The sequence below is a fragment of the Tursiops truncatus genome, chromosome 8 (genome assembly GCF_011762595.2).
Source record: "Tursiops truncatus isolate mTurTru1 chromosome 8, mTurTru1.mat.Y, whole genome shotgun sequence".
In the NCBI taxonomy this organism is placed as follows: Eukaryota; Metazoa; Chordata; class Mammalia; order Artiodactyla; family Delphinidae; genus Tursiops; species Tursiops truncatus.
Window position 1 is genome coordinate 106,636,161 of NC_047041.1, and position 25,458 is coordinate 106,661,618.

At 63.8% G+C, this 25,458-nt stretch overlaps 1 protein-coding gene across 4 annotated transcripts in view; it reads right to left on the reverse strand.

Annotated features, from left to right (window-relative positions):
- The window catches only part of KCNQ1 (potassium voltage-gated channel subfamily Q member 1), a 348,762-nt gene extending 336,182 nt beyond the window's left edge, over positions 1-12,580 (reverse strand). For all 4 annotated transcript variants that reach the window (XR_012333661.1, XM_073809353.1, XM_033861432.2 and 1 more), the window contains exon 1: positions 12,078-12,580. Coding sequence is in view for 3 of the 4 variants with exons in the window: in XM_073809353.1 (XP_073665454.1) it covers positions 12,078-12,457 (380 nt within the window). In the remaining variant the exon portion in view is untranslated. The remainder of the gene's footprint in view (positions 1-12,077) is intronic.
- Between the last annotated feature and the right edge of the window lie 12,878 nt (positions 12,581-25,458).

The following is a 25,458-nucleotide window of genomic DNA, read 5'->3' on the forward strand; positions in this document are numbered from 1 at the left end:
GGGGTAGGGACGGGCCTCTCCAGGGACACAGGGGGTCACACGGTCACCCCAGGGCACACGTCAGGTCAGGGACAGGCCAGGAGTACAGCCATGTGTCGGGACTCCCCACTCTGATCACACGCAAACTGGGGCCTCCTGGAATCTGCCCTGATCCCCTCCCTCCCCACCCTCCCCCTCCCCCTCCCTCCTCCCCTCCCCCTCCCTCCTCCCCTCCCCCTCCCTCCTCCCCTCCCCCCCTCCCCCTCTCCCCCTCCCCCTCCCCCTCTCCCCTCCCCCCCACTCAGCAGCTCGAGGGTCTCAAACCAGGCTGGGACCCTTGCCCCTAGGACCCCACACGGCTGCTGGCCGCGCTCAGCAGAAACCAGGACTCCCGGCCTCCTGCCCGCCCCACCAGGTCCCTCACCACCATCCGGCCTCCCCGAGCTGTCTGATTCTCATTGGGGTCACCCTTACCCCTGGGGCACATGGGAGGCGAGCAGGAAGCACCCACAGGATGGCCACGTGCAGTGACGGCGGGGTCTCCAGGGGATGTGGTGGGGCGGGCCATGAGGGCTGCCACCCCAACCAGAGCCAACACTGCACACGGCTCCGTGTGCACAGCCTAGAAACTGAGGCCCTCCCTGGGAGCCCACGGGGCCGGCGCAAGGTCCACGACGAGACTAGACAGAGGGAGGAGAGGAACTGAGAGTGCAGCCCGGGCACTGGCCCCGCCGGCCAGCCATGCTCACGTCCACTTCACACACGGCAGCCGGGCAGCCCCAGGGACAGCATGGCGACCCACCCACACCCCCATTTACCCAGAATCCAGGCCACAGACGGTTCCCATGGCTTCCCAAACCAATGCCCACAGAGACGGCCTTTGGGTCTGGGAACCCCGGAAAGACGGCAGGGCTAGGTCTCCCCGCCGAGGACACTCTGTCACTTTCCAGGTCTTGGGCTTTGGCTAGGTTGACCCGACAGCCAGTCTACCCAACCACACTGGGGACAAGTGTGGCCAAAGCCACACCGCCTATAGACCATGTCCAGAACGCCCCTCTCAGGACAGCAGACGGCTGACCGGTACACCTGGTGAGTGCTGGGACCAGCGTGGAGCCATCCAGCCACCTGTCCCCCTGTCCATCCACCCACACAGCCATCCATCCATCATTCCCCCTGTCCATCCACCCCCCCCCGGGGGTACCTACTCCACACGGTGCCCTGCGCTGGCCCAGGGGTCCCAGACCCTCCCCTTATTCCACAGCAACCACAGGCCTCAAATTCCTGAGACTTGGGAAGCTTGGAGTCAGGGGCTGGGAAGCAGCATGGAGGAACGGGGCCTCCCTCCGGCAGCAGGGCTCCCGTCCACAGGAAGGGGCTCAGGGCCTCAGCCCAGCCAGTGGACAGGATGCCAAGGCCCCCAAACAAGAAACCAGAACGCCCCATGCCTGGGAGAGAGATGGCCCCCCCCAGCTGCAGAGGCAGGACCTCCTATCTCCTCCGTCCCCCATCTTATGGCCGAGGGGCCTCGGGGAGTCAGGGAGCTGGGTCTAACCGGGCTGCTCCACGGTCCCTGGGACCCCTGAAGTCCCTGTCCCTGCCTGGAAAGGGAAGGAACCACTCAGACCCTGTGGACGAAACATCAGGACGGCACAGCCACAGGCCAGCGACACTCGTGGCAAAAAGGCAGTGTCCCTGAACTAGGTGACTGGAAACAAGGCTTTTTCGATGTGTTTCATCACGACCTAAGGTCATGTCACAACCGATCCCTAAATGCTTCCTATGGACTCTTTCAATCTATATGTTCCCACACCCTCTTTTTTTTTTAATTTCTTGCTCATTTATTCACTGAAGAAATCAGGCCTCTTGTCCTGTAGGTCAGCGGTCCCCAAACTTTTTGCCACCAGGGACCGGTTTCATGGAAGACGATTTGTCCACGGACCTGGGGGTGGCAGGGTGGAGGTGTTTTCGGGATGACTCAAGCACGTTACGTTTATCGTGCACTTTAGTTCTATTATTATTACATTGTCATATATAATGAAACCACTATACAACTCACCATCATGCAGAGTCAGTGGGAGCCCTTTCACTGCCACTCACTGATAGGGTTTTGATATGAGTCTGCAAGTAACTGATTTATTATGGTCTCTGTGCAAAAAATTCCAGAGGCGCAGGGTGTCTGGCCATCTCTGCTTTGGAGACCTCAGCAGCCGTGAGACTCAAAGCCGAACCCACGACCCCAGCAGGAGGCCACGGCGACGCTTCAGCCCCAGAGTCGCCTGGTCAGGCATCAGCCGGGATCCCAGAGGCAGGACCTCACCGGCTGTGTGGTTTCCCTGAGGTGCAGCTGCATGTGGGGAAGCAGGACCCGGGCTGTGTCTTCTCCCTTTACTTGCTGGGGTTCAAAGTAACCAGCGGCCTCCCTACTACCCTCCAAAGGCGGCCACTGGTTTGGCCACAAATGGATGCAGGGTCCAGCCTGGGATTTAAGCTCCTCGTGAGGCCATCAGTCCACTGAGGACGGCCTTACTCTCCACTTATCGTGATGCAGCCCGTGGGCACATCCTTCAGCTGACTCCAAGTCCTCGAGACGTGGCCCCAGGGGCCTTGATGCCGCTCCTGTTTTCCCGTGCAGCGCGATGGTCCAGGCTCAGCTTGTATGTTTCCTGCCCCAGACCTGGATGCAGACGTTTCTCCGGGACCCCTGGTTTCCCTCCGGGGAAAGGGCACCTGGGGGCCACCACCTGGGGGCCAGGGATGCTCATAGCAACGAGCCAGCCCTTCTTTCTAGCCCTTTCATGTAAACAGAGAAGCGGTTTTTAAACAAAATCATCGTGAACACGTGCTGACGCTTGCTCACCACATGCAGGCTGAAGGGTTTCGCTTAGCATCACCTAAGTTGCATCGGCTCCGTCTGTGCTCAATATCCCAGCTCTCAGCGACACCAACAGAATTCCTCAGTAGCCTCACCCCACGATTCCCACGCGAGGGCCTTAGAATAATAAAACAAATACCATCACAACCGTGACACCAGGACTAAAAACAGCGCACACGCACACACCTAGCTCTACTCGTTCTGAACCCACCGGCAACAGGTCCCCCGAGATAAGGTCTTTCTGGGGATTATTCCACCCCAGTGCAGACTTAGGGTCATCTGTTTCATTTCGGTTTTGAAGGACTTTTTCTCGTTAAGATTTATTTAGGGATTTATGAGATCAGGAGTTGCTTTTATATTTAAAGTTACGGGAAGTATTTACAAGGTTCCAAAGTCAAATCTATAAAACTATCTCATCATCCTCAGAGACATTTGGGTTCTGTCATGTCCCCCTACCCAGAGGTAACTTTTTATAAGTTTCCGTTTATCCTTCTACTGCTTTTGTTTCTTAATATAAAGTAAGTATATTTATATTAGTGTACCCTTTTATTAAGGAGGATAAAAAAGGAGCAGCAGTTTGTTATACTTTTATCCACTGTGTGTGTGTGGTGGGGTTTTTTTTCCACGTCAAAATACTTCCTGGTAATCACTCCACAAAAGCACGTGAAGACTGCACTGTCCCTTTTCCACACCTGCACGATATTCTGCACGCAGCTGACCCAACCTGCTTCCTACAGGCTGGCATCTGAGTTCTCCATCTTGCGCTTTTCCAAAGAACGCCTTAACAATCAGCCTTGCGCAGGTGTACTCCCTTTTTTTTTTTTTTTTTTTTTTTTTTGCCAATCTCTTCAAGATAGGTCCCTGGAAGTGGGACTGCTGGGCCCGAGGGTACAGGCAGGCATAACCGTGCCAGACGTTGCCTCATCCTCCTCCCCACGGATTCTACCATGTTGCAGACCCTCCAGCAACACGACCGCTGCTGCCCCAGAGCCTCGGCGGCCGCCAGCCACATGTGTCTATAAAGGCTTCTGGATTTCTGCCAGCCTGGTGGGACCCCCAGCGAAGCCCGTGTCTGCGCGTCTCTGACGGCGAGTGGGTCGGCATCTTCTCACACGTTTAAGGGCTACCTCACCAGCCACTTTTCCTGTGAACAGTGCTCTGCTCACAGCTCTTGCTTGTCTTCTGTGGGGTCACTGGGTTTTTTCTTCTCTATTTTCGGAAACGCTTCCTATCTTAGAGCTATTAACCCGGCGCATGTGCCACAGTCTCTCCCCGGATTTCCACCGGTCTCTTTACTGCCCACCAGATGGTGGCATCACGCAAAAACCTCTTCTTTCTCATACAGCCTCTTCCTAAACGCACTGGCTTTGGAGTCACAGAGAAGCCTTCCCACCCTCTCGCCCTCGCACTGCAAAGGGTCCCCCGTGCCTCCCTGCGGTGCTTGAGTGGTTTTCCGACCACTTGGGGTCCATCCATCCCAGCGTGCGGTGCGAGGAGCGGGTCCAGCCTCACCTGCTCTTCCTGAAGCGTCACCTATTAGAAACCCCCCAACTTCTCCCCATTGGGTGAAGATGCTGCCTATATGTTGGCTAAACGTTCATTCGCAATTGCGTCTGTACGTGGATCTTTTATTCTGTCCTGTTGCTTGTCCACATGTCAGTGTCACGATGCTTTTAGTAGCCAACATGCTGAGCCGTCCCGGCCAAGAGCGCAGATGCGACTTTTGCGAGACACCAGCTGCGGATGTCTTGGGACAGAAACCCAGACCACGTGACCCACCAAGCTGACACGTTCCGAGCACGTGGTTCCAGGGCTGCGCAGGCACCACCCGAAGCTCTTCTGGGTGCCCCGGGGACCCCCAGCTGCTCCCTCTGCCGGGTGGGGCCCTCTGGGAGGCAGGGGCCTGTCCCTCTGGGTCAGGGCTCCTTCTGCGGGCCCCTCCCAGATGGAAGGGTTACGATTGGCCTGGCAGTGAAGGAGGCTGCCCCTGGCCCAGACCGGGGTGGGGTGAAGTGGGGGTCCCCGCGTGGCCGGGCATCTATCTCCACACGGAGGAGCGTTCCAGGGCTGAACGGACTCGGGGGCAGGGTGGGGACTCTCCGCTTTTTCTGACTTTCTCTAGATCTCCGCACGGCACTCCGCAGCAAACTCGGCAGGACGATGTGGAGGAACCGCCCAAGGGCGTGGTTTTCAGAGGAAGCAGAGAAGGGAGCCCACCCTTGAGAGACCCTGGGGGACGCCCACAGCCCCTGCTCCCCAGTGAACTGGCACCCGGTGGGCGGGGGCAGCCGGGAGGGCGCCCGAGGTGAGCGGCAGGCATGAGGCCAGAGTTTCGGGAAGTCTGAAGCGGGTGGCCGTCGGGCGCCTCATGGATGCGGCGGAGGGAGCCTCTGCGGAGGGGGGGTAAGGGCCAGCGGGCACACACCAGGCACGACGCCGGGAACATCAGCGTCGTAAGACATCCAGGCAGAAGCCGAGCAGCTTTCCGGGGGTGGCACGAGCCCAGTGGGGCCTGCTTCCCCACCCACAAGTCACTGAGCAGAGAAGGGGAGCGGGGAGCAGGCCCAGAGCCCGAGAGTGGGCGGGGCGGGCCCTGGCGTCCGCTGCCCCAGCCCCTGCAAGGCAGAACGGCACCTGCAGATGGGGGGGGGGCGGTTCGGAAAGTCCTGCTCTGACAGGTGGAGCCAACACCCCTGTGGAGCGCCTGGGACCACGGCTCGGTCTGCCCGCGCTGAGCCCGCCACGGGCAACGGCAGTGCCGCCTCCTTGGGCCACGCGTCCATCCTTCAGTGGGGACCGCGCTCTGCACGGAGGTTCAGGCACCTCCTCAGGACACACTCCCTTTGCAGGTTCTTCACCCGGGCAGTGAGGATCTGCACCCCCACCCCGGCCAGGGCTACTGTGAAGATGGAGAAGTTCTGGGGGAAAGGGCTCCGAAAAGCCCCCGCCCTCAAACACACAGGGGCCTGCAGCACTCTCCCATAGCCATGGGAGGGTCCCAGCGGCCTCTGCCCACCGCTTTCTGAGCTCACCCGCCGCCCAAGCTCAGGAATGTCACTGGATAAAAATACCCACAGACGATGTCATCAGGCCCAGCCTGCCTGTGGGGCTCGGAGCTGCCCGGCAGCAGGCTGACCGCCACGGCCCAGGCTCGGGGCAGGGGGTTGGGGGGGGCCCTGGGCTACCAAGGCCAGACACCAGGTGACCCTGTCCCGAGCGCCTATCCGTGCTAGGTACAGGCTGGCCCTGCCCACCCACTCGGACCCTCTAACGCCCAAGAGCGCTGAGACCAGCACACCCTAATACCCCACACAGCACCAGGGTGACTGAGCCACCATGGGGGCTCCAAGCACCAGGTCAAGGGGATGGCAAAGAAAGAAGGCATGGCTCTGCCTGGGGCAACATGGGAAGGCTTCCTGGAGGAGGAGATCTCCGAGCTGAGCCTCAGCCTGTGGGTCTGGCAGCAGGGCTTTAGGGAAGAGGCCTAAAGCAGCCAGATCAAAGGCCTCCAAAGGCTAGTCACTCACCCACAGGGTAGCAGCCCCAGGAGTGGAGAGCCAGTGCCCCAGCCATGCGGGCACGTCCAGGGACGCCCTCTCTGGGCTCACGTACTGCCCTCAGGAGGCAGCTTCCTCCTCCCCTCCCCTCCCCCGACGAATGGTGGCATCCACTCCTCACGTGGCCAAGCCACCCCAGGGTCAGCATTACAACCCCTACCCAGGGTGGGAGGGAGTCACGTGGACAAGACGCCATCAGGCCTACCCGGATTCTGGCCCCACCACCGGAAGCAGCCTGGAGCATGCCCAGCTGTGCGGCCATGGGCACGTCACCTCCCCTCTCTGGGCCTAGGATTTGCACACAGCACCGGCCCGTCCCTCTCCGTCTTCCACCAGGGCCTGGGGGAGAGCCAGGCTGCCCCTCTGCCCCAGTACCCTCACCCCAGCTGGTGCCCACGTGGGCTCAGAGAAGGGACCTGGGGTCACCTGGCCATCGCGAGGCCAAGTCCCATCACAGAAGCCACGTGTAAAAACGGCACATGGCGTCACAGGCGGTCACCCTGCCCAACAGCAGAGCTGGGGCCCCGCCCCTTGCCAACCATCACCCCGCCTTCCGTGAGATGTGGGGCTGTCCCGGCACTCGGGGAACCTCTGGAGGGAAAGTCAGGGCCCTCTCTGCCCTCCAGGAGGGAGTGCAGACAGTCACCCAACCTGCCCCGGGGACCCCGGGCCGCCTCCAAGCTCTGCCCCTTGCTCCAAGGTGCCTCCCCAGGGAGAGTGAAGCCGGCCCGCTGGACCCTCCGTCCAGGCCTGGATCCACAGAGTCCGAGGTGAAGGGTCCAGGTGACAAAGGTCCTCTTCATTCTTCCCCCCGCAGCGGAGCCCAGGCACCAAGCAGCACCCGCGAGCGTCCATGGCGTTTCCCAGCAGCAAGTGAACCCCTCGTCTGGCCTCAGGTTCGCGGCCCCCGTTCCTCCAGGCCCAGCACCTTCTCCCCGCACACTGGCGTCCTTGGACACCGTCTCCACCTCACAGGAGCCACACGTGACACCGTCCCAGCCCGTCCATCTCACCCGTGGGCAGGGCCTTGAGCCACGAGAAATGCCACGCGAGCTGAAAGCTGGTTTAGAACATCGGTCTGAGAAGGGCCTCAAAGTTTACCTGGGTCCATGGCCCAGACCAGGAGGCAGGGAGGGCTCAGCCCAGGGCCCCCCTCAGGAGCACCACCCCATTCCGCGCACGGCACCAGGCGCCGGTGAGAAACCAGGACGCAGGCTCCTAACCCGCCAGACACACCTGCCTTTTGGCAGCACCCCCAGGACACACTGGCCTGCAAAGCCCCGTTCACACCAGAAGAGCCAACCTGGGAACCGGCTTTTGCAGGAGGAGCCCGAGCCCCTGACACCTTCAGAAGCCAGGGCATCGGAATCGGACACCCCGGGCGGAGCCGGGACCCCCCGGGGGGCGCGGTGCTCCAGGCCGGCCTCAGCTGCTCCCGTGTCTGCCTCCCCGGGACAAAGCCCCCGCCCCAGCCCCACGAGACCCTGCTGCGGGAAGGTCCCAGGGCGTGGGGGCTGTGAGTGCAAATGGGCCCCTCCCACCCCTGCAGCCCTGGGTACCCCCACGGGTGCAAGCGGAGCCACGGGCACCGAACCCAAGGGGAGCCGGCGATTCAGAACCAGGCACGGGCGGGCATCCCCTCCCACCTGAGCAAGCCTGCCGGCAGGTGCCACACCCACCACGCCTGCCACAGAGGAGGGGATGCGGACTCGGGAGGCGGCCCCGCCACGGGGCGACGCTGGGGCACGAAGTCTGGACGCTGCCCAGGGCCGAGCTCCCACACAGCCTGGCTCACTCCGCATCCCGCGCCAGGCGGCCTCCAGGCCCCAGACCTCGGCGCTCACTGGCCCTGCCCACCCAGCCACTCGCTGGCCCCGCTCCCAGCCCCTGGACCATCCCTCCCCTCCCACCACCTCCCTTGGAGCCTCAAGGTCTCCCGGGACCCCCCTCCCCAGTTGGTGGCCCTGGCATAAGGGACACCTGTGGTCCCCCAACTAATGCCACACCACGATGAGGCGCTCAACACAGCGGGCTGGGTCTGGGGCGGTAGTGAGGGGTCTCTAGACAGCCGGGGAGACCAGAGGACCAGCCCCTGGAGAAGGTGACACAGGGAGAAGGTCCAGAAGGAATTCCCCCAGCTCCACTGGGAACTGGGGGCGTCTCAAAGGGGACGGTGGGGAGACCAGAGCCCGGCCCCCTCCGCCCTCCCTGACCAGCTCCCCTTCTGGGCGTGTCTGCCTGGGGTGGGACGGGCACCAGGGGCCAGGGTGGGGGGATGCGACCAGGGGACTGGCCTCCACTTTCAGAAAGGCGGGCGGGCTGGGCCCAGCAAACCGCCAGGGAACGCTGCCAGCGTCATCAATGATTAACACCCGCTTGAAGGTGCCGCCAGAGCCACCGCAAGGTCCTCGGGAGCCTGGGGAAGGCGGGGTGGCGGGAGGGCAGGGGCAGGACGCGCTCCGGGGCCCTCCCCCAAACCTCCCCACAGCCCCCCACAACCTCCAGGCCTCTCCCAACCAGCGGGGGTGCGCACGGAGGGGGCGAGGGGCACCTGTCCCCGCATGGGGAAACTGAGGCACGGGGGCTTCTGCCAGGCTGCATGGGTGGGAGCAGCTGGAAGAAGACAGGAGTCTGCATGTGTCACCCTGCAGCTCCCGAGAGGTCGGGGGGAAGAGGGAGAGAGAAGAGAGAGGGACAAGGAGGGAAGAGGGGGTTCCTCCGGGCTCCTGGGACTGGAAGCCCCCCACCTGGCAGGAGGGACGCGGAAGCTGGGGGCAGCCTCCACCCTGGCCTCTACAGACGGAGGCTGTGGAGGCCCAGCCCAGTGGCCAGGGCGGGCTGCTACGGGGTCCCCGGGCCCCTCTCCAATCCAGGCATCTCCCCAACCAGACAACCCCGGCCAAGGCCCATCAGCATGGAGGCCAGGCCTCCCTCGCCCTCAGCCAGAGTGGGGGCCGCCGCACGGTGGGGATGTGAAGAACCTCAGCTGAGGGCTGGGGGCCAGGGGCAGTGCCGGGCGGGGGGGGGCAGCCTCCCGCCCCCTGACCCCGGCAGACGGGGCAGGCGGCCGCGCACAGGAAGGGCCGCTCTCCTCTTGGCCAGAGCAGGGGTTCCCCGACCAGGAGGGGGACAGGATATCCTGGCCTGCTTCCCCAGCTGCGCCTGGGACAGTGTGCCCAGCCCTGCAGGGCCCGCAGGACAGCGGCTCCCACACCCACCCAGGCCCCAGCCCTTCAAGGCCGGGCTCATCCTTCCCAGGCCGGAAACCGAGCTCAGCCTGGGTCGTAACAATCAGCCCGCACGTTTCACCATCTGCCTCACCAAGGACAGAGCTCTCTCTCTGCTACCATCTCGGACGCTTCTCAGAACGACACCGGGGCCAGGGTGGGCACCGTCCACCCCTTTTCTCAGCGCTGCGGCCGGGCTCTGGTCACTCAGTCCCAGGTTGCCCCTGCACTCCCAGCTTGAGCCCAGGTCCCCTGGAGACACTGGCCAATTCAGAGAGCGTCTGGGGCCCTGCCAACCTCCTGGAGGTGAGGGGGCACCTTCCCGGGCCCCAGGGAAGCCACGTCCCCCGCCTAGCCAGGGTCCACCTGCAGACCCACCCTGCACAGAGGACTGCGGCACACCTCTTACAGACGGGGACGAGAGCGGGAAAAGACTGACCCAAGGTCACCAAGCCACCCTTGGAGGGCCCCCATTCCCAGCTCCGGCCCCCGAGGGGAAGCCACTCAGCTACTGTCCCCAGAAGCCACCCCTGCCCTACAGCTCCTCGGGAGGCTGGGCAAGGCAGACTCTGCTGAGCAACTTCCGAGAGCTAAACAATCAGAATCAGGAAGAAAACACAAGTGTAAGCAGAGACTTCCTCCGGGGAGCAGCAAGCCTTCTTCCTCCACCAGGCACGGCAGCGCCCGGGGGGCCTGGGCAACGCTCGGGCCCACCACCCCGGGACGCGAACCAGTGGGGTGTCTGCAGGCCTCTCGCCTTGGCAGCCCTAGGGGTGCGGAGGCACTGCTGCACTGCCTAGCGATCCTCTGCCCACAGCTTGGCACATAGGGTTCCAGGGCAGAGAGGCGGCTGGGCAGGGTCTGCTCCAGGACCGGCTGTGGGGTCCGTCCCGCCCCCGGCCACCTCCGGGAGCTTGGGGTCCAGCAGGTGAGGGCTGGGGGGCAGGCAGCCCGCGTGCACAGCAGCACCCACGAGCCAGCTGTTGGCCGGGCGCTCGAACAGCCTGAGTCAGACCAGGTCAGGATCCCTCAGGGTCAGCGCACGCAAACATCCCCCCAAACCCCAACACAAGGGCAAGGCCGCCCTCTCCCGCAGACCAGCCATGGCCACAGCTAAGCTCCCTCTGACACCTCGGCAGGCGGGGACTGGGGGGGGGGGGCGGTGGGAAGAGGCTTGAGGACACTGTCCCCACCACTTGCCCTCCTGCTCTGGAAGGACTGCCCCTCCGCAGGGAGGGCAGCAACCCTAGTGCCACCTGCGCTCAGAGGAGCCAGGGTGAGGAACTGAGGTCATGCCGCCCCACCTTGCCGCACCTGCTGAGACCGTGCTCCAAGCCAGCCCCTCTGCTCCCTGGGCTCCGGTGGTGGCTACCGGAGTGGGACAAAAGAGGGCCCTGGACACCCCCCAGCCAGGTCTCTCCCAGCCCCAGGCCCGCCAAGGGGGCAGGGACGAGCACCTGCCCCTACCAACGGGAAGCCAGAGGGAGGTCACCCGCGCAGCCCCAGAGCAGCCTCCGAGGTCAGCCCGGGGATGGCCAAGCCGAGGCTCCCGGGCCAGAGGCCGGCCCCACACCAAGAGCCCACTGGCCAGGCAGCAGGGAAGCAGGGCCGCGAGCGGTGGGGGAGGGCTCCACGTGGCCCCGTCCCAGCGCGCCCCGCCCTGCCCCACACAGGCACGCGCAGCGGCGGCTGGCAGCAGAGCCACCTGGGAAGCAGCGGGGGCAGGTGCTGCCGATAGGGCGCTGCTTTCGCCTGGCGCACAGCTTCCTCTGATCGACCAGTGGAATCAGAGGCCCGACCTCTCTCCTCCCCACCACCCTGTGTGTCCCCTCCAGGCTCCTCTGCTTCAACCCAGGGTTTCCAGAGCCTGGTTGGGTTCTTGCGGCGCCGTAGGCACTCCCCGCGGCCATGCTGACACCTCAGCCTACACCACAAGGCCTGCCACCCTGTGGGGCAACCCTGCTCCGCTTGCCCTGGAGACGCCCCACAGGGCCCGCCTGGACCGGGGAGGGTCTGAGATGTTGCTGCACCAGCGGGGGCACCGGGCCCTGCCCTCTCTTGCCTCCCTGCCCCTCCCGGGGAACTCTCTCCCCTGCCCCCGTTCTCCCGCGGAAGGATTAACACCTGGACCGTCCCGCCAGGGAGGAGCGGGCCTGCTTGGGCAGCGCACTCCTCCCAGCTGGCTCCCCCCACTCATGCCTGGGCAGCGCCGGCGGGGAGCTTCCCACCCCCACGGGGTCAGACCCACACGTCCCTGAACTTCAACAGACAAGCTCCCCGCTGCTTCTGTTTTTCCCATTAACCCCTTCCTTACCTCCCGGCTGATCTGAGTCGCAGCTCCGACCAGGTTCGGGCGGCAGCAGGTGGCACAGGGACAGCGCTCCCCCCACGCCCTCCCCGGCCCCGCGGAAAGCTCCCAGTCCCGCCGGCGGCGATACTCACACGGCAAAGTGGTAGACGAAGCACTTCCAGCCGGTGGGGCGCTCCAGGAAGTTGTAGACGCGGCCCTGGATGTGAGTGCGCGCGAGCAGCGGGCGGCGCGCGCTGTAGATGGAGACGCGCGGGTCGAGGCTCACCGGCGGCCGCGGGCCAAGGTCGGCGGCGGCGGGGGGCGCGGCGGGCGCGGTGGGGGACGCGGGCCCCGGGGCGCCTGGCGGAGCGATGGGCGCGTAGAGCGCGCCGCCCGCCGGGCCGCCCTCGGCCAGCTCCAGCGAGAAGGGGCACTTCTTGGCCAGGCCCGCGCTGCCCCGCCGGGCGCCCGGCAGGCGGCCCCCGCCCCAGCGCTTTCTCTCGGCCCTGGGAGGGGAGGTGGCCGCGGCCATGGCCAGGCAGGGCCCGCGGGGGCCGGCCGGGCGGCGGCACGAAGAGCTGCGGCGAAGTCGGCCGCCGGGGCGCAGTGTGGGCGGCCGCTGCTGCCAGCCGGGCCGCGGGTCCGCTGCCCGCCCCGCCAGGGCGTGGGGGGCGGGGCCGGGAGGGGGCGGTGGCCGCGGGCGGGTCCCGGGGGTTGGCGAGCCCCGCCCCGGGCCGGACGCCCCGCCCCCAACCAACGTCGGCGCACGGAGCGCGGTAGACTGAGCCCCGAGTGCGCTCACCTGCTTGGTCGGCCCCTCCCCCGTCGGCGCCCACCTGTTGGGTCCGCCCCTTTAGCCTTCACCTTCTCGGCCCCGCCCGCCCCATCTGCTCGGTCCGCCCCATTCTGCGCTCCTCGCTCCGCCCCGCCTACGCCCACGTGCTCGCCCTCCCCAAGCCCACCTGCTAGGCCTGCAAGAAGCCCCCAGCCAAGTCAGGAAGGAAGGCGCGGGGTCAGCAGGTGCAGGGACCACGAACTGCCCGGGCAGGAGGACGGGGTGGGGCGCAGACAGCCGCTTCACCCCCTCTGAGTTACTCAGAAGAGGGTGGGAGTGAAGGGGGAAGGCGGGGCACGTTAGGAGGATGGCGGTTAGCCCCGCGAACAATCCGAGCGCCCGAGCGAGCGCGCGTGCTGCGGGCAGAGAGTGTGGTCGGGTTGGTACCCATAGGGCCGTCGGACTCTGGAGGCCAGGCAGGGCCATCGGGGCCATCGTCGGTCAGGGCTGGCCCAATGGGGAGCCGTGTGCGTGGGGAGGATGAGGGGGTTCCTGGAGGCGATGCCTCGGGGGTCTGGAGAGGGGCGCGGCAGGAGGGGCTGCCTGGGCAGGTCAGGGGAGAGGCTTTGTCCTCCTTACCCTCTGGACAGGGCTGATGCTGTGTCCCGTAGGTTTCCCTGGGTAGGGGTGATGTAGAGGTGGGTGACAGGGTCAGAAGGACTGCACGGGTCCCCTACCCTGCACTGGCATTTGGGTCCCTGCACAACGACCTGACATCAGGGTGGAGAAAGGGTGTCGAGCAGAAAAAAAACTGGCCTCCCTCAGGACATTGCCCTGGGCAGGGGGATAACTGCCTGCCACCTCAGGGACCCATAACCTAGGAGACACGTCCCAGGTCTTGACTGAGCACCCTGGGCTGATCTATTTCACGTACTCCCTCATCAGAAAGTCAGCTCTTGTTGTTGGACCGAGTGCAGCTCGGCCCTTCACCCCTGACTCCCCACACCTCGGATGGTGCCTGTACGGAGCCGGCACAGTTGGTATATGCAGAAAGAATGAATGAAGTGGGTCCCAACCTGTGCCAGGCACTGTGGAGACTCAGGGCGGCTGAGACAATGGAACTTTGCTGGGAAGCGCATCACTTAGGATACAAATGGGCAGAAAGCCAGAAGAAGGTGGGGAGTCCGCCTCCGCAGGGCCTGGGGGACAGCCAGGGCACCTGCAGACATTCAGTCGATACTTTCTGAATGAAGGCGCGTGTGAATGAAGTGCCGGCACATCCACACCCCAGTGAGCAGGAGGAAGAAGAACTTTTAGTGGGCAGTGCCGACGCACAGCTGGAGCGTCAAAGAGAAGGAAGAAGAGCGTTGATCCATCTTGCACACAACACGCAAGAATAAATTTCGAGTGGATCAGAGGCTTCAGTGTAAACGCTAGAATGAAGCCATATAGGTTCTACAAGAAAGTATGGGTGAGTTTCTCAACAAACTCTAGGTAGAGAGAACGTCTCCAGCTGTGGCTGAAATCCAGAGACAATAGCTGAAATCAACAAAACAGACAAGTGACAAACTGGAACAAGAATTTGCACGGGCAAAGGATTAATAGCACTGGTGTATAAAGAACATCTAAAACTGAGAAGAAAATGATAGACGACCCTGCGGAGAAGCGGGCGAAAGGCATGAACAGCTCACGGGTCAAGGGATTCATGATCTTAACACTTAGGAAAAAACGCTCAACAAGAAAAATGCAAATTTGAAAGTACACTGAGAGACCATCGCTCACCTGTCTGATGGGCGAAAATCCAGACGTTGGACCGCAGTTTCCATGGGCAGGGCCGAGGGAAAGCAGGTGTTCTTGGCACATCGTCAGTGGGGAGGGGGTCCTGGTGGCATTAGGAAACGCACTCGTATCATTTAGCCTGGCTCGTTAGTTCCACTTCCAGGAACTGGCCCAAAGATACGTGGGGAATATAGAAGATAAGATACACATAAGGCTACTTGTTACGACATTATTTGTATTAGCAAAAGGCTAGAAACAGCCAGGACGGCCCTCAGTTAGCTGAACCGTGCTTTGGTACAGCTCACAATGTTATCAATATTATCACTAACACTCAGAGGACAAAAGGAACCCAAAGTCACATCATTAGTATTGATATCGGTATTGTTGCCTTGAAATGATACATCCGTGTAATATGTGTCGTGTATATATATCAAGTTAAATTCCTCAGGAACCTGGATTTTCAGGACAAGAGAAAAGAGATACAAATATAAAATCAAAGGGCGAATCAATCCTTAAATTTGAATTGGGAATATTAGCATAAACCCCTCAGCTGTTTTCGTAAAACAAGAATACTTTCTAGCTCTGTCTGCTGAAAACTTCTTGCATGCAAAAAGCAGTGTGGATTAGAACATACCAGATATCTTTATCCATTCATTCAAAATGACACTAAAAAGTCTCCACTGGCCCGTTGTCGGAGGCTAGGGCTCATTATTCTGAAAAGGAGTAAAATAAATTTAAAAAGGGCAGAGTCAAGCATTTGTCCTGCCTTCTCTGTACGCGCTGAACTGCAGGGTAACGAGAGGCCGCACGCACCGTAGGTATGGATTGAAGTGTCTCCGGAAGGATGATGTGACTTTGGGGAATTGCTTGGAAATAATCAGCAGGGAGGGGCAGCGGCTGGGGTGGAGATCAAACCAACCTGCCCTGAATTGGTCATTGTTGAGCCAGCTGGCGGATACAGTCTCGATACTGTGTGCTTTACTTTTGTGTAAGTCTCTGTATTTTAAAAATTATGATAAGCAGCCCCCCAGGCACCTGGGGGTTCAGGGGCTGAGCTGTGCGGGAGCCAGCCCTGGGGGTCCTGGCCCTGGCACAGGGACGCTGCCATGAATGGGAGGCCAGACAACAAGGGGTCGCTGCAAGTTCCCCGAAAGCTCAAAGGAGCTGGTGGGGGGCCTGGGGGAGGATGGGAGAGCTGGGTTGGGGGAGTGAAGCCAGGTGCAGTGAAGTGGGGCTGGGGCTCCTGTGAGGAAGGGCCCAGGATGAGGGCAGAGGGCTGGCGGGGGGTCGGGGGGGCAGGGCCAGCACACAGGAGTAGGAAGCACAAGCCGAAGGGCCTGCAGGGCCTCTGATCAAAGGTGGGAAGTGGGCCTGACCCAGTCACTGGCTCCCCGGCTGCCCTCCAGGCCCCCCCCCCGGAAAGCCCCCTCCCTCCCCAGGACCTGCCCCTCGGTCCTCGGGATGCTCCTGTCACACCCTGGGGTCCTGGACGCACAGGCAGATGGATCTACCTGGACGTGCGTGGACCGGGGGGCCGCCTTCCTGCTTTTCAGGCCCATGGACTGTCTCCGGGCCTCAGAATATTCTGGAAGCACCACACTCACCTTCCTTCAGCAGCACTTTGCCAAGACCCCTCGGCACCCCAGACCCATGCCAGGCCAGCCGTGGGAGAAGCCCGGAGGTCGTCATGAACACAGGGGGAAACTGAGGCTGGGGAGGGAGGGCTGTGCGGCCCCCAAGAGGTCAGGGTCCAGGCCAGGGCTACGCCTCCAGAGGCTTCCTGGCTGGCGGCCACCTCCAGCCCCACGGCTGAGTTGCCCACTCACCCATTCACTCCCCACGTCCCCCTGAGCACCCGCCACGTGCCGGGCACTGCTCCGCCCCGGCCGTAGAGCCATGTGCGCGAGGCCGGCCTTCTTGGGGCCCAGGGTCAGCAGCGGGATGAGTGAGATGAAGAAAGCTAGGGGACGAGGGCAGGGCAGGTGGCAGGGGGTGATCTGTGCTGCGGCAAGGCCCACCCTCCCAGGACTCTGCGTTTTAGCCAACTCCTCTTCCTCCCTCGCGGGCAGGGGCACTGAGGACCCCAAGCTCGGGCACCGCTCCAGGACAGAGGCCGAGGGGCATCCTCCAGCTCTGACTTGACTCCATCTGTGCCGCCGTGGGCTGTCGGAGGGTCGCTCCAGTTAGCCGGCACGGGGGACAAGTCACAGCCAGTCTCACGGGGCAGGACAGACTGAGCTGAGCCTGCCTCAGTGGGGCTCCAGCGCCACAGGATGTCCCAGGGCTGTCAGCGCCCGCCCTCCTCCCCCAGGTGCCGCGCTGGGGGCAGGCCAGGAAGGCTGAGGGCTGGCCATGCACGGGGCACAGCTCTGGGTGCGTGTGTGCGCGGTATGGCGTGTGGGCAGGTTGTGGAGGATACGGAGCACACGTGTATTGCGTATGTGTGTATGGCGGTACATGGTCCGTGTGTGTGTGTGCACACAAGCCTTGTTGTGACCACACAGGGAAAGGGGACACTCTGTTCCCGCTCCTAAGGGCAGCCCTAGAGCAATGGGACCCGGGGGCTGGCAGCAGCGCAGGGGCAGAATCAGGGGCAGGCAGCCGTCCCCCGGGGGCCACGCCTCCGCCCCAGCTGGCCGGCTCTGCGGGTCACTCGGCGGCTGGGCCCTGCCCGCAGAGCCTCGTCCCCTCACTCACCCCGCCCAGCCCAGGATCCAGGTCCGGCCGGCCCGGTCAGAGAGCGGGGCACTGCCCGCGTGTCTCCTTTGATCTGAGGTTAGGTCACCTGACAGCACGCAACCTGGTCTCATGCACCCTGTTCTCACAAGTTCCCAGACAGCCGCCAGGAAGGCCTTCTGGGTGCTCTCCGCGGCTCAATGCCTGTCCTCCACGCCAAGCAAAAGAGGAAAGTGTGGGGCCGCCGGTACTTGCTTTGTGCTGGGGCGGCGGGGTGGAGGTGCTCGGCGTCAGTGAAGGGCATCGTGGCCGGAGCTGCAAGCACCCCGAGGTCCCCTCCCACCGGCCCCTGAGCCTCCCCCTCCCCTTCCAAGGGGACGTCTTAGGGACCAGCCCGAGAATCCAAAGCCCAGTGACCAGGCCCCGGGGCAGCTGGCACCTGGTAGGGTCACCTTCACAGGAGCCCTGAGTAGCCGTAAGGCTGGGCAGAAAAATCAGGTTTGGGGTTTCGGGTCAGCTTCCAGCTGGCAGGGCCACCTTGTAGTAGCTTTGCTGGGAATTTGCCTCAGGGCTTGTGAAATTGACTTGAGTTTATTTCAGCCTGCCAGTCCAGCTGTTGCAAGGATGCACCCTCACCACCTGGGGCGCTCTTTGGTGAAATCACCCCGAAAATGTGCACTGATCCTTCAGTTTCCTGTGTGACCTGATGGGGTGAAGTCAGGGACCTCCGAGCCTCGTGGGACCCTTGGGGACACGTGCCTGGCCCACGTAGCCTGGGGAGTGAGGACCGGGGCCCGACATGCCCCGATTCTGATCACCGGGACTTGAGACCTCCCCACCGTCCCAGGGCACCTGCCCACCGCCCACTGCCCGCAGCTGACGCTTTGGGGGCAGCAGGCCGCCGTGCACTCCAGGAGCCCAGGCGGTGTCTGTGCTGGGTCATCTGATAAGCCAGTAAGCTTTTCCTTACTAGAGAGCTGCCTGGTGTCCCCGGCTGCTGGGAGAAGGGAGGTGGGAGACCTGGGCTTGATCCTGTGAGGCCGCGGCAGCCGTTTCCCAGCCAGGGCCCCTGTCCACCTTGCTGGTGCTGCCGACCTGGCTCTTCGGCCGATGGGGCTGGCCCTCTGGAGCTATGCTGTCCACCCCGCAGAACCAGAGCCCACGCAGGGCCTAAGCCAATAGTGGACTTGGAGGGCAGGTGAGCCGGTTGGGCCAGGGAGGGAGGGAGGCAGGGAGGCCGGGTGGAGGGCCAACAGCAAAGCAGGGGTGCGCGGAGGAGGAAGAGGCAGGAAGGATTCAGCCGACCTGCCGGTGTTTATGGGGTGCCCACTGAGTTCCCAGCCTTGCTCAGGGGAGGCCAGAGGAGCAGAAGGCCAGGCCCTGCCTTCAGGGGATGGTGAGCTTTTCTGTGAGACACACAGACCCGGGAGAAGCCGCACGAGGACCTCACGTGCCACGTGGTGGAGTGCTTCGCCCAGCCACCACCTCCTCCCCAGATAGCTGCCAGAGCCCGGGGTTGGGGGGGGTGAGAGCTGCCCTCCCCGTTGCGTGTGGGCCCCTGAGGGCTGAGGCTGACTCACTCACCTCTGAGTCCAGGCGCCCAGGAGAAGTTAACAAAGGGTGAGTGGGTGACTGGAGAGAGGCGTGGATGCATGGAGGGATGGATGGATGGATGGATGGGTGGAGGGATGGATGGATGGATGGAGGGATGGATGGGTGGAGGGATGGATGGACAATGGATGGATGGATGGATGGGTGGATGGATGTGTGGGTGGATGGAGGGAGGGAGGGAGGGATGGATGGATGGATGGATGGATGGATGGATGGATGGGTGGATGGGTGGGTGGATGGATGGATGGGTGGGTGGATGGAGGGATGGACGGACAGGTGAATGGATGGGTGGATGGATAGGGGTGGGTAAGTGAATGACGATGGGCAGATGAACCGCCTTTCCTTCAATTATTTGCACAGATGTCACCTTCCCAATGAGGTATCCCTTGACCATTTAAAAATAAAGTCCCCCAACCGTCCATCCATCGTCCATCCAGGTTCTTGCTGCTTTATGTTTCTCTACAACCATTTTAGTCATTTCTTTTTTAAAATTTGCTTCTTACTTGCTTCTTTGTTCATTGTCTGCATGTCACCTGACCCCCAGCACAGTCCTGGCGCCTACACGTTGCTCAGCAAATCTGTGTTGAATGACTGGACGAGCTGGCAGGTGACACGACGGTCGAGGGCAAGGCAGGTGGATGGTGCGCTTGGGAGGATGGGGTGGGGGTCCACAGAGGCCTGTGGTTTGAGCCTTAACTGACCCCCAGGGAGGGAGAATCAGTCTCTCGGGCTCCTCGGGGGGCAAGAAGAAGGGGACAGAGGGGCAGCTGAGGCCTGGTGGAGCTGTGGTCCCCCTGGCCCAATGCCCATGTGCTCCAGCTGCACCTGCAGGGCAAGAGCCTGTGCGTCCACAGACATGCACACACACACACACACACACACACACACACACGCGGGCGCGCGCGCGCGCGGGGTATCCTCACACTTACACACGCTGTGTACACGCACACGCACACACTGGTCCTTGCGTGGGACTCTTGCCGGGAGCTCTAAGGCCGGCTCTGTTCCAAGCGCTCTCCCTCCCACACAGGCCTTGCAAGGCAGTGGGATCACCGTCCCCGCTTCACATCAGGACCTGGACCCGCAGCTGTCCAGGGACACAGCGGGGGCCGCCCCTCACGCAGGCTGGGCCAGCAGCCTGCCCAGCGCTCCACAGTGGCACCTGCTCTTGGGGCTGAAGTGGACGGCTGCTCCTCGGTGACGGGTGGGACAGGAGGCTCTCCCGTATTTGTAGGTCTGCGTTTACCACCAGGCGCCGAGGGGAAGAGGGGAGTAGGCTGGGGGTGTCTCCTTCCTGGACTCCAAAAAACTCCGGGACAGGATGGTGGGAGGGAGAGGGCGTGAGCCTGGGCCCGTGACCATGCCCGAGTCTCGGCTCAGCCCAGGCTGGGCCTCTCCGGCCTCTCTCCCTGCATCTGTGACGGCAGCAGGGGGAGGATACTGGCCACGGCTGGGGGGTGAGGGCCCATGAGGCGCAGCTTCAGAGCTGTGGGCGTCCCCGTGGGAAGGAGGGCCTGCAGGTCCCCCGAGTCCCGTGAGGGGGGTGCTACAGAAACCTGGGCATGTGTGTGGTCAGCAAGGTGGGGGGCAAGTCTGGGCTACTCGGCGTGGACGACCCTTAGATGGGGTGAAGCACCGGGCTCTCAGCCTTCACCACGGACGCTCGGGGCACCCCAGAGGCGGCGGGCGGTGGCCCGTCCCGCGGAGCTCGCCCTGCACTCTCCCACCAGGAGTGGCCAGAGGTGGTGTTCCCCGCCCCCAGCACCAGGGCAGGGCGGTTCCTGTCCGAGGGCCTGAGTCTCGACCTCACGCAGACCCGAGGGAGGCACCGGGTCGGAGGAGGCCCCCAGGCCAGCAGGGAGACCCAGGGCCAGCCAGGCCCCTCTCTGAGTCGTGGCTCCTGTCCTGGGAGACAAAGACCAGAGGCGGCTCAGGAGGCCGAGTCTTCTTGCAAATTAAGCCCCACGAGGCACCCAGCCTGCACGGGGAGGGGCCGGGGGGCGGGGCCTCTGTCGGGGGCGGGGTGTATGCATATGTCCCTCCTTCCCAGGCCTCAGCCGGCGACAGAAGACGGTGGGCCCGGGGACAGAAGACGGTGGGCCCAGGGACAGAGGCCTGGGGGCTGGCGTGCGCTCTGCCAGGTGTGGCCTCTCCCCCAGAGCAAGTGTCGTCGTGTGAACTCAGTTCTGTCCCGAGTGGCTCCGGCCCTGGACCCAGTTGTAGGACAGGGGGTGGAGGCGGCTGGAAACGGAGCAGAAGGCAGAACTTGGGACATCCCCCCAACAACGGCAGCGGGTGCGGGGGGCCCCGGGCACCACCTCCCTTCAGTGGCGCCCCGCCCGAACACAGCCCACGCTGGCCGCAGTCACAAGGCTTCCCTGCATAGACGCACGTCCACACCCCGCATCCACTTGCTCACTGTGTGTCCACCCCGCATCCACTTGCTCACTGTTCTGGGCCCGGGAGGCTCAGTGGCCGGGAACCCCAGGCAGGAAGCAGACAGACAGCACACCAGTGAATGAAAGGTCCCTTCAGAGGGTCAGGCTCCCTGGAAAGTGATGCCGGGTAATGTGGAGAGAGAGACCCAGGGAGGCCCGTGAGCTGATGTGGCTGGGGGAGGGGGGGGACGAGGGGGACGGGGATGGGCAGAAGGGGAGGCTCTGAGGCTGGACGAGAGGGCAAGGGGGAGGCCAGACGGCTGGAGAGGTGGGCAATGGGCGGGGCAGGGCTGCGGGCTCGTGGTGGGGTGTTATTGTGGAGTAATAGGGAGCCACAGAGGGTTGTAGGCAGGGAAGGAGCACAGCCTGGTACTGGGCTGGGGGTGGCCGGAGAGGAGCGTCCAGGAGGCCGGGGTAGACGGCAGGCCTGGAACAGAGGATGGGAGGTGGCCAAGGACCGTGTGCCTCCTGCCCCCAGGCTCGGAGGCTCTGGGGAGATCCCCTCACTCTGCATATACCCCTGACGCTGGCAGGACCCACGGCGGGGCCAGGCCCCAGGCCAGCAGGGGGTGTGGACCCAGGCTGGTCTTTCAGTTGGGCTGGGGCTGGCCCTCGCCCAGGAACCCCAAGATTTACATCTCCCCCTCAGAATCTCGTCCACAGGGTCTCAGGCCCCGAGGGTTTGTGGGGTCCCTGCCCTGGAGCCCCACTTATCTGGAATCCAGTCTTTCCTGAGGGATCGTCAGGCGGCCCCTCTCCTCCCTGGGTGGGCTCCAGGCCCATCGATGGGACGTGCCCAGCCCAGGACGGAGCCCTCGTGTCCAGGGCAAAGCGGCCTCCACCGGCGGGGCCACCTGCACCAGCCTGCGGTCCTGGGGCGCCCCCTGGTGGCCAACGGGCCAGACCTGAGAGGCCACGGGGGGCCCCAGAGCACAGGGCCTGGACAGGGTCTCCCCGCCATTCCAGACCTCGCGGGATGAGGGGTCCCTGGGAGGGGGTCCTGGGGTCTCTGGGGAAGGGGCACACAGAAGTGTCGTCTGTTCTCATGTGTTACCCGCAAGCTCCCTGAAGCCGGGCTACTCAGATCCCCATTTTCTCAGAGAAACTGAGGCCCAGGGTTAAGGAGCCCAAAGGATTGGCAGGGTGTGAGCCGGGACTGTGGGGCTCCAGGGCCACCCCGTGCTGCCCTTGCTCGAAGGGACAGTGTCTGTGCGGAGCCTGCCGTGCTGACCACCCGACAGCTGGCCCAGCTGTGCCACCCTCCGGTACAGCGCACACGGGGCACCCGCGCCTCTCGGCTTTGTGGGCCCAGTCTCTGCCCACGCGTCCTCCACGGGACGGCTGGCCACACCCCCTGGAGGCGGCCATTCCCACCTGCTGCAGAGATCAACTGGGGGCCTTTGGGAGGCGGAGACACGGGTGTGGCACAGCCGGCCCCTCCCCTCCCCAGGCCCCGGAGGGAGGGAGGGGCGGCAGCCAACCCCACACAGGGCCACCTCTTGGCACCGGGAGACTGGTCACGCCCAAGGGGGTCATGGGACCCGGCAGGCCTGGGGAAGGCTGGCCCTCGCGCCCCGTGGCTTTGGCCGCAGCAGGCCTGTGGGCCGGGTGGGGCGGAGATCAGGGGCGCCCGGCGCAGGTCACGGCATTGGCTGCCCAGGTGCCGGGCATGGTGGCAGGGGGGAGGAAGGGCGGGCGCCAGGCTGTGGGCACCCCCACCCGCTCCTTGACCAGCAGCCGCGTGTCCGGGCCCGGGGAGAAAGCAAGCAGGTAGGCGCCCTGGCCACCAGCCCCCAGCAGGGAGCGGGAGTGGGGGCACCCTCGTCCCCGGCCACAGGCTGCCTCTCGTCTCCATCTCCTTCTCTGGAGCCTGGGGAGAGCCCGGCCTTCCAGACGATCCCTCTGCAGGCGAGGGGGGCTCAGGGTGGGTCTGAGCAGGGGGGTGGCCCCACGGCCCTGGGGGCCAGACTCAGGGAGCCAGGGCTCAGAGCCGGTGCCTGTCCCGCTGGGGGGCTTACAAGCGCGTGGGCAGCTGTGCCCCCTCTCTGCCCCATCCCCGAGCCGTGACCTCCGCTCCTGGCCCGGGAGACCCATGTCCTCACTGGGGGCCGGGGGCTGCCGTGCTGACCACCGCCCTGCTGAGTGTGGGCAGGCGGTGTGCCCCTGTGTGCCCTCTCCTCCCATCTCAGGGAGGAGCAGAGGGGCCGAGCAGGTGAGGGGCTTGCCCAGTGACACAGCCGGGAAGGGCCGGGTGGACTGGGACCCCCGGGGCCTGGCCACCCAGCTCTGCCTGCGCTGGGGCCGTTTCCCTGGTGGCCTCTGACCGGGGCGGCCGTCTGCCCCCCCGAGCGAGAGCCCCCAGTGCCCTTGCTGCTGGGGCTGAAGATCCTGCCTCTGTTCTCCCTGTTGGCCGTGGGGGGGCGGGATTCCAGCGGGGGGTGATGCAGGCCCCCCAACTGCCCAGACCCACACTCCCCCCCACCCCTTCTGGGACCAGGGCCGTCAAAGACCCGGACGGCTGTTCATACAAATGCACCCTTTGCATGTCCTTCACGCTTGGTGGCCCCATTTGCCTGGCGTCTGGCCCAGTGCCCCCCCCCAGCTCTCAGCACAGGACCCCAATGCCCCCTTGGCCCCCCGTGGCTGGGAAGCCAGGGGTTGGGCCCAGGCCTTCAGGGTGTGGGGTGAGGGGTGCAGGTCGTGGCCCCGGGGACGGTGAAGACCCCTGCCTTGCCAGTGAGGAAAGGGCGACGTGGGCTAGGGGTCGGGGAGCCCCATAGCACCCTCCCCCCCCGCCGCCCCCTCCAGGTCCCCCTCCCTGATGGAGCAAACCCGAGGCTCTCGGCCTATGAGCACAGCGGTGCTGCCCAGTCCCTGCACACAGCCCGGGCCGGGGGTGCGTCCAGTGGCGGGAGGGGTGCCAGGCCCTGGGCCCCTGCTCAGTGCCCCCCTCCCCGCATGATGCGAACACATCCCATGTCGCTGCCCATGCTTTGGGGTTGAAGAGTGTCCCCCAAATTCATATCCACCCAGAACCTCAGAACGTGACCTTATTTGTAAAGAGGGTCTTTGCCGAAGCAGTTAGTTACGATGAGGTCGTAGCGGAGTAGGGAGGCCCTCATGCAATGACCGGTGTCTTTATAAGGAGAGGGAGGCTTGGACAGGGACTTGGAGATGGAGGCAGAGGCTGGAGGGCTGTGGCCACAAGCCCAGGGACGCCTGGAGCCCCCAGAACTGCCAGAGGCAGGAAGGACCCTCCCCTCGAGCCTCCGGAGGGAGCTCAGCCCTGCGACATCTTGCTTTGGGATTTCTGGCCTCCAGAACCATGAGAGAATCAACGCCTGTTGTTTCAAGATGCCCGGTTGGTGGTCGCTCGTTACAGCCGCCCTGGGACACCCCTGCAGTTATAACCCAGAGGGCAGCAGTGCCGACGGGGTGAGCGTTGGTCGGTGCCCAAGCCCAGGCCAGGTCTAGCCTCCCCCGGCTGTGTGGTCCGTGCAGGTCTCCCCACTCCCTTCCGTGTCTTGGCAGGGCCGGGCCTCAGAGGCTCTTGGTACCAACAGCATCAGGCCCAGCCCTGGGGGGCGGGGCGGATGCAAACCCTCCCGCTTCCCACCGCAGAGCAGGGAGCGCAGAGGGGTGGGATTTGAATATGGCCTTTCCAAGCTGGTGATCATGGGTTTTTAATACTGGAGGCTAGTGTCTGGGGACAGGGCCTGGGTGTGGGCACGGGGGAAGCGACAAGATACGGGCTGTATGGGCGGCCTGGGCAGCTGTGACAAAGTCCCACAGATGGGCGGCCGAGAGCAACGGGAACTGATTCGCTGCTCTGGAGGCCAGAATCCCAAATCAAGGTGCTGCCCCGCCGAGCCCCCTCCGGCGGCTCCAGCGGAGGGTCCTGCCCGCCTCTTCCAGCCTCTGGGTGTCCAGGCGTCCCTGGGCTGTGGCCGCATCCCCCCACTCTCTGCCTCCATCTTCACTGGGCTTCTTCCCTCTTCTTATAAGGACACTCAGGCCACTGGATGAGGGCCCATCCTAACGACCTCCTCTTAAACTGATGACATCCGCAAAGAGCTCATTTCTACAAAAGGCGCATTCACAGGCACCAGGAACTAGGGCTTGGACACATGATTTTGGGGGACACAGTGGGAGGACCATGTCATGCCTGCAGGTGCCCCTCCACCGGCCCCTCCTGTGTACCCAGGTGGTCCCTCTCCAAGAAACAAAGGGCTGGCCCGGCCTTGTAGGAAAGCA